Raw genomic sequence first — 9,320 nt, forward strand, 5'->3', positions numbered from 1 at the left:
CTTATTCGAAAACTTAATTATTGTTCGATTGCTTATATGAATACGACATATATGTTTTTACTATAGGTATTCCATGAGTGTGCATGTATAAAGTAAAATTTTGTAAATACGTGTTTTCGTTAATTGAAACTTACATCCCCCTACTGGATTTATTTTTTCATGACTCTATATCTATGGGTTAGTATATGTTCATATTTAATATATTATGAAATTTTAGTTTTAACTTATAAATAATAAGCCTTTTTTCATACTAAAATAATTCAAACGCCACTTTTTTTACCTTTTTTTTTTGAGAGGTAAGAAGAAAGTACATTAGGAGGCCCTCCGCACGTGGGTAACTCCTAAGTAATCGTTTGAGATAATAGAAGATAACATAGGGTTAATCCCCGGCTCAACATACATAGTATTTGGAATCAGATGACCAACGTTTGCAATCCAATCTGCCGCCTGATTAGCTTCCCTGTAGATGTGTGAGATCTCCCAGGAGTCAAAGTGTTGAGAAAGAAGCTTTTTGATGTCCTTGATGACGGTGTCAAGTTTCCATGGTGTAGCCCATATTCCCTTAACCGTGTTTATGACTAATAGATTGTCTCCCTCTATGCGTAAATTCTTAATTTGTAGAAAAATAGCTTCTTTAATGCCTTTATGGAGTGCGAGCGCTTCAGCCATGTACACTTGAGAGTTGCCGATATTGGAAGTTGCTGCACTTAAGTGTTGGCCCATATGGTCTCTGATGATGAAGCCTACTGCAGCAGAGGAGTTTTTACGTGATCCGTCAAAGTTGAGTTTGAAATGGTTTTGAGGTGGTGGATACCAGCGGACAGGAATGTTGGTGGGGGTGGCTGAGGTAGAAGGTGGGGAACCTTGAAGGAGGCCTGTTTCAAAGGCAGAGTCCAGTTTGTTTCTGGCACTCCATTCCGTGTGAGATGAAATGGCTGCAAAGTAAATTTTGATTGGGTTAAAAGGTCTATTCTTGAAAACGCAGTTATTTCTTTCTTTCCAGATTTCCCAAATCACAAAAACAAACTTAATCTGGGTTTCCGGAAATTTCCGCAGAAAGCTTAGGAGCTCCATAATAGGTTGAAACTGAAAGGAGAAGTCAAGCCACCTTTTTGCAAGTGGATAGTCCCAGGCGTTTTTGACAATCGGGCATTGAAGAAAGAGATGATCGATTGTTTCGACGTAAGTGTCGCACAGAGGGCAAATATCTGTGTTTAGGATGTGACGTGAGAAAAGAATGTGTCGAACTGCGATGCTTTTATGACCTATTTCCCATAGAAAAATTTTGATTTTCGGTGGAATATCTTATTCCAAAGCCAGTTGAATTCCCATTTGTTAGTGTTCTGAGGAATATTATGAGCGAGCCAAGTTGCTGATTTGACAGAGAAGTCCCCCGAAGTGGTGGGTCCCCAAATTGGCATGTCATCTGTTGGGATTAGTGGGAGGGGGAGGCCTTTGATTTTCAAAACTAAGTGTTCAGGTAGAAGAGACGCTAGAAGAGGGAGATTCCATTCTTGACCCGGTAGGATGAAATTTGAAACCCGAAACAAATTTTCTTGAGAAATCCAGTTATCTAACCAGAATAGGACAGACGTCCCATTTCCTATTTTCCAACGGATTCCTTTTCGGAGAATTTCACGTTGACAGAGAATCTGTTTCCAGATCTGCGAGTCTTTTTGTTTCGGTTTGTATTGAAGAAATGTCGTGTTGTTAAGATACTTTTTAGTCATAATAGAAACCCAAAGGTTAGAGGGGTTTGTCATTATTTTTCATCCTAATTTTGCCAGAAATTCTCTGTTGAGGGGTCTAAGTTTGCGTAGACCCAGACCTCCCTGGGTTTTCGGTTTACAGATAGTATCCCATGAAATGAGGGGCGTGGAGTTAGATTTGTCCGTTTGTTTCCAAAAGAAGTTCCTATGGGTAGCGTCTAGATGATTGCAGATTTTTTTCGGAAGGAGGAAAGAGGAGCATACGTAGGCTGGAAGAGCTTCAAGATTGCTCTGGACTAATGTTAGTCTTCCTGCTTTAGAAAGATAGTTTGCATGCCACATTTGGATTCTATTTTGATTTTTGTGCATTATGTTGTTATAGTCAGTTTTTGAGGGTTTGTAGCTGGAAAAATACGCACCTAGGTATCTACCCAGTGACATCGAGCTTTGCATGTTAAAATTTCCAGCAATATTTAGTCTTCTGGTGTTGCAAATTTGCTTAGAAAAGACTATAGCGGACTTGTGGAAGTTCACTAATTGTCCCGAGAAGGAACAAAATTCTGTAATATTGTTCTTAAGGTGGCTACATGCAGTGTTTGTTGCTTTACAGAAAAGAAGACTATCGTTTGCAAACATGAGGCAAGGAACTTTCGGGGTATGAGGGGCAATTTTAAAACCAATTCCAGAAGCAGTATTGAGTCCTTATCTGGTTAGCATAATGATAAAGACTTCCATACAAATGAGAAAGAGGTAAGGTGATAGCGGGTCACCTTGACGAAGACCTCTAGTAGGCTTAAAGTGTTCTGTAGTTAAGCCGTTGATTTTTAATGAGTAGGAAATTGTGGTCACACATGATTTGACCCATTCTATCCATGTGGTTGGGAAGCCAAAGGCTTCAAGGGTTGCCCACAGAAAATTCCATTCTACCCGAGTCAAACCAAGAACTGATCATGTATACAACTTATTAATATCAACTACTAACCCAAAAAATCAGATATGGGTTTTGACATGGAAAAAAAAAATATGAATCTTCTTATTTGAGTTCCTATTTATTTTATATTTTTACATTTTCTTCTCCTAAGTACCAATCCCCTCTACCAAGTAAAATAACTCAAAATTTTCAAAAAAAATAAAATAAACTTTTAAAAAAAATACTCGTCGTACTAAATAATATAAAAATCTTACTAAAACAAAGTTTTTTTTACTTCCTTTATATACTTGTACGTAATAGCTCGTAATAAAGTGAGTATAAAGGTGAAATTTTAATCATGGTACAACTGTCACCAACTTGAGAAAATATAGGAGAGGCAAGACTGTATGGACGGTTAATTAAAAATACTCGTGTATGGACAAAATTAAAAATATTAAAAGGGTGGGGGATAAAGACCAAAGATATATTGAGCGCATTAGAGTGAAAACAATATTTTATACATAACACAATAAATAAAATGATAAACATTGGATACACAAAAATGGAATCAATATTATATATAAGCATATTAAATAAATAAATAAATAATTTTTTTAAAAAAGGGGGTGGGGAGGGAAGAGAGAACTGAGATATAATGAGCGCATTAGATTGAGTTAGCAAAAATCGAACCTGTGACCAAGGGGATTACATATGTTTCACAGTAACCATTGTAACGTGAGGTAGGAGCCATTGACAATTGATAATTTATAATGTATATAAGGGTTAATTACAGATACAAACTATATAAAATTACATACTAAAATAAATAAAAGTCAAACTACTTAATTAACTTGTGATGTATATAAAGGGTTAATTACATATAAAAGTTCATACTAATTCATTTACGATCATACTAATGTGTTTCATTCATTAACAACTCTGTCGCAAACCAGATCTGAACCTCAACCCAGGAACTTTACATGGAAATGAAAAACTTTGAAGCTCCGAATCTTCTTAATTCAACTACAGCCCGTTCCAAAATTCATATCCACTCCCCAATTTCTTTTACCTTACACAATTTAAAGTCGAACCCTCACTTATAATGAAAATCGAACCCAGACGACGATTCTTAATCTAACGTTAAGGCACAAAATCGACCCCAACTTCTAAGTCATAATTTCATTACACAAAATCGAACGAATTTATATTATTATTACTCCGGTGATGATCGATGCTGTTGAATTTTCATCGGAATTTTGTCTAATACCTAGAATCACTAATTAATTTGCCCAAATTTATTAAACAAATCTTCATTTTCTCTCTCCTAATTATTTCCCCCAGAAAACAATTCTAAAAAAAAGCCAAATTATTAAAAATTAAAGGTAAGAGAAAATAAAAAAGATTTGAATTTCAAATTTAAATACCATTTGAAATTTCAATCTCATGTGGCCATGCTGATGTGGCAACAACCAATGCCCAGGGTACAACACTATTTCGTACCCAGGGGTATATGTATCATCTTCCGGAAAAATGTATGGGAAAGTGAGAAAGTGGAATAATAGTGTATGAGAAATTGGGAAATTGTACGGGAAAGTGGAATAATAGTGTATGGGAAGGTGTAAGAAGTGGAATATAATTTATGGAAAAGTGGAATATAGTGTGTGGAAAAGTGAGAAAAATAATGTCTAAATAAGTAAACAAGACGGACTCCCGAAATAGAAAACAAGATTATGATTTTCAAACGGAGAGAGTAAATTTCTGCACTTAATTATATTGGCATGTATGAGATGCTATTTTGCTTTATTATACTATCTCCGTTTCATAAAGATCTTTACAGTTATATTTGCACAACTATTAATAAAAATGAAAAAGTTTGTTGAATATAATAAAATATGGATAAATTAAGAGAATTGTGTTAACAGGTGGGTAAATGTAAGAAAAAATGAATAAACTAAGATAAAGTAAGCGGAAAATTGTAAATATTATGAGGTAAAAGGGTAAGGTAATAAATTTTCATTTACAAACATAGAATAAAGCAAATTGAAAAAACACTATGAAACATAATAAAATGAAAAGTGTAAAAAATCATTTCGAAATGGAGATAGTATAAAATATTAAAACCTCATCAATTTTAATATGAGAAATGGTCAAAAAGTTGAATGATGTGCACAATTTTCATTTTGAGATTTTTTTTACTTGACATATCCCCCTTTAATGACAAATTTATACTTTACCCAGCCTCTTTATTACTCCGTTGCACACCATTTTACCTCAATTTTTTTTACTCTTTCTTACTCCGTACTTTATTCCCTTCATCTTTCTACTTCATATCTGATACGTACTTTATCCACTTTTTTACACTCAAATCCTCTCTACCAGAAACAACAGTTTAAGAAATTTAGTGAAATTCAATTAAATGGCGGATCTTTGTTGTGGTTGGGGTGGGCCTGGCCCCCCGGCCGGAAATTTTTATAGTGTATTTTTAGTTACGACCCCCTTAAAATTTGTATATAATAATATAATTACATAGTATATTGCTTAATTTGTTTCTACCGGCCCCCCTCGTAAAACCGTTTAAGGTCCGCCACTTATACATTAACATTTACTTTTGTAGTTGTCAAAAAAAAAAAAAAAGATTGAACATTGAACAAAAAATAAGAGAGGCCGCCCCAAATTCCGTAGATAGCACGCAAAGTCATAGACTATAACTACCTAGCTACTCGTAGTAGCTAGGGTTTCCTCACAAAGAGCAGTAAAGTCAAATGTAAGAATGTGATATTATTGGAAGTGTTTAAGGTTACAAAATCGGTTATATTGTATTGTTACCAGCTGTGTTGCATAACAACTACGGAGTACTTGACATTGCCAATTTGATCAACATGAAAGCAACACTACTAGCTACGGAGTACTAGATAGATTTGGCTACAACAGTATGTATATGCACCTCCAATATAATATATCCCCCGTTTCTTAAATATTGTAACAATTGACAATTGTATTTAATTATTTTTTTAATAATTACGGCCTTCCTATGATTCTATCAACAAATTAAATTCACATTATTCCACCAATATCAGATTGGAGTCGAAAAACCCAAGTAAAAGTAAATTCACAATAGGAAACTCACTATACTCAAACATTATGGATTTATTAAATTAGAAAAACAAGCATAAATAATTTCAAAGAAATAGTCCAAAATAGCCATATTTCTAAAGTATTTTTTTTTTAATTTGTACCCTACAAAATCCTAAGCTTTGCGAAACCTGAAAAATATTAGACTTAAACGAGTGAAGAATTTTGATGATCCCTAAACTTTTGAGCAAAGGTTTAGTTTAGTCACTGAACTATCAAAAGTTTCAGTTTCGTCACTCAAAATTGTTAATATTAATATTGTTGACATCTTTAGTTTTTCCTTTAAATTGATTAAAATAATAATAATAATAAAACTGTTTTAAAAAAATTAATAATGTACATGCAGTGTAAATTTAATTGGGTTTGAAACAGTTGATTCTTGGCTTTTTAACTTACTTACGTTTTTCAACTTGCTTTTTCACCGTACACGTGTCCTCGATCTCCCCCTTCTAGGGTATTCTTTTTTGGACAAGATTTTCTTTTACCGTTCCACCCCCCCCCCCCCCCCCAACACCCCCTTTATTCCCCCTATATAACCGGTCATCATTTTCACTTGTCTTTTTCCAACTTAATCACAAAAACACAAGAGAATTCGAAGTTATTACTCTGATCTTCTCTGCGAAAATGGCGCCATCTACTCCCAATGTGAAAAAGGTTTGTGACAGACCTAAAATAAAGAGGAGATATGGTGTTTGAGAGGTACGTGACTACATCTGACAAGCTGATGAAAACAGGGACCACCATGATATGCAGCTTATGTGGTCTGTCAGGCCCAAAAAAGGGGCTGCAAGAATACCCCAAACAACCACCACACAACAACACGCATGCATGCTCCCCCACACTCTTCCAATGTCGAACAACCACAACACATCAACACTCAACAACCGGTTTTTTTATCCCAGTGAGCAATAGGTCGGGGTGTTGGTATTTATACTAACCCTATTAATAGGTTTCGGAGAATAACTACTATAAGTATTTTTTTTCACTTAACATCTTTCTAATTTGTTATTTTACGTGTATTGATCAGCTAAGTTAACTTGTGTTTCCTATGCAGCCTATAACTCAACATTTTCCAATACCACAAAGACAAAGAGCTGTAACTTTCTATTCTAATCATGAAGGTGATCAAACCATCTGCTTCTCCTCAGCACAAGATTTTCCATTATCACAGACTCAACCAAGTCATGGTTAACACACAATATCAAGCCAAGTACAGGATCTTGCAATGCCTAGAAGATTTGGAAAGAGACCTCAAAATCTATAAGGTAATATATTATTGCAATTCTTTATTCATTACATTAGTGCAAATCATTACATTAGTTACCTACTTAACTTAGTTACCTACTTAACTTAAAAAAATCCAAAAAAAAATAAAAATAGAACCATTAGGATAACAACCACAATTCACATTTCACACTAACACTTGGTCTTTTTATCTTGCTCATCACATAATCTGACTGCTCCTTCCTTGCATACTAGTTATCTTCCCTAACTTTTATCCTTAAAATATCTATACTTCAGCAGCAAGGCTTTGTTTATCTTGCATTTGTTTGCCAAGCCTTGAGATCTTGTTCATCAATCCATCTAAAAATATGCAACCTCTTCTATTCATTTCAACATCAAAATTTGGACAAGCAATAAACCTCCTTCCAGGATTATCCTTTGTCCATACCATTTGGATGAACACTGTCAATCCACAGTAGCACCTCTTTGGATGTGAATTTTCATCACTGTTAAACAAAGACATGGACGTATTCATCATATTGTAAAGCAATTAGTTTTTTTTACTTATTTAATCCTAAGTATGTTTAAGTTTGTTAAGAAAAGCTAACTTAAATGGATTACCAAAATGGCAGCAAATTACCTTTTTTGGATCGGAGAAGAGTCAACTATGGTGAAGCATCAGAGAAGGAAGACAGAGATGATGATGGAGAAGATGATTTTTTTTTGGAAGTGTTGAATTATTTCTTTGTAATTGGAAGTTAAATAATATGTCTTTTGGGAGCTCAAACGACTAGTTTTTTTAGTTAACTAACATTTTGACCCGTGCAATGCACGGGAGCATTTTGTAAAGTTTTATAAGAACTTACATAGTTACATTGCTCGACATACAATAACTTAAATATTATGAAATTTTAGATTATTTACGTGTATTCGTAATTTTTTGCTTAATGTAAGTTATAAATAAATAAAATCACATTATGTATGTGTTAAGATTATTACTAAGTTAATCTAACAACATTTAGTGAGAATAATCAATCAAAGGTGATGAAAATGTAACTTATCATATAATGTCTATAAAAACAAACGGCTATTAAAATAATCATAATAATTTGACGAAAATTGATATTTAGCCATAGAAAAAAAAAAGAATGGACACATAAAGTAAAACACACATAACCTCTGAAAATGTGTGATTATATATAGTTGATTGTGCAAGTGATGTAACAAAAATGGTACGTGGTTAGTCAATTTATTTATAAGGAGTGCATTGAAGATGAGAAGTTGATGGTTCATCCTGGCAAGATGTTTAGTTTCTTATGTCTTCTATTTAGTAAGAACTAATGTTTATTAATGTTATTGTTATGAAATACTCCCTCCGCCCCAGATTAAATTAGTACGTTGTTACACTTTCCTTTTTCGTCCGTCCCAGATTAGTTGTTACACTTCTAAATAAGGAATGACCCCACAATTATTATATTGTCTCTCTCTTCCCACTAAATTTGTTTTTGTCCCCACACCCTCTCTCATTCAATTAAAAAAATACTCCACTAACTCCTAACACATCTACTTATTCAATAAAATAACAATTGATAACCAAACAACCACTTATCACCTAAAACTTTGTGCAAAGGTAAGTGTAATAACTAATCTGGGATGGAGGGAGTATTAATAATGATTATTTATTTGTATGAATGTCTTTTAGTTTTTTCAGGGGTTTTTTTTTTTTGGAGGGGAAGTCTTTTGAGTTTTCCCTCTTTAAACACAAGGACATGTACATTAATAATGATGTATTTGATTTTTGTCTTTTTTTTTTTTAAAAAAAAAGAGAAGATTGTGATGTGAAGACACATGTCACATTATAACATATGATTACATGTCACATTCCAACCTATGGTTTCAGTTTTTATAGACTAGGTATAGATTAATACGCATTTTACCTTATTTTTTAAATAATTTAAATTAACTATCATTTTGTCATTTTCTACATTTATATTATTTTTCCTTTATTTTTAATTGTTTTTAACGGATGTTACTAACGGAAGTGAGCTTATAGCTTATTCCGTCCAAACGCAGGGATCAAACTAACACTTTTGACAGTTTAAGGACTAAACTGAACCTTTTGACAAACTTTAGGTACATGAAGTATTCTTTACTCGAGGATATGATTATCCAAGTCTAGATTCAGCTTTACCCTATAAAATCAAAGAATTAAGAGAAAGTGTACGATTTAAAAACGACACCTCCTGCTTGAAGCAAATGAACTTCTTAATACTTCCTGACCAAAGTAGAAACATATTGAAATAAATTTATAATAAGGTTAACATCTATCGTAATCTATATTCATT

General features: G+C 33.5%; 1 protein-coding gene across 1 annotated transcript; it reads right to left on the reverse strand.

Annotated features, from left to right (window-relative positions):
* Positions 1 to 312: 312 nt before the first annotated feature.
* Positions 313 to 1,074, reverse strand: LOC130469569 (uncharacterized). The gene has a single exon (XM_056838933.1). The coding sequence runs from the start codon at positions 1,072 to 1,074 to the stop codon at positions 313 to 315; it is 762 nt and encodes a 253-aa protein (XP_056694911.1).
* Positions 1,075 to 9,320: the final 8,246 nt, after the last annotated feature.

This window comes from Spinacia oleracea, chromosome 3 (assembly GCF_020520425.1).
Source record: "Spinacia oleracea cultivar Varoflay chromosome 3, BTI_SOV_V1, whole genome shotgun sequence".
Taxonomy (NCBI): domain Eukaryota; kingdom Viridiplantae; phylum Streptophyta; class Magnoliopsida; order Caryophyllales; family Amaranthaceae; genus Spinacia; species Spinacia oleracea.

Excerpts from the sequence above, each read along its gene's own strand:
- LOC130469569 (XM_056838933.1), bottom strand. The coding sequence starts at position 1,074 with ATGGAGCTCCTAAGCTTTCTGCGGAAATTTCCGGAAACCCAGATTAAG.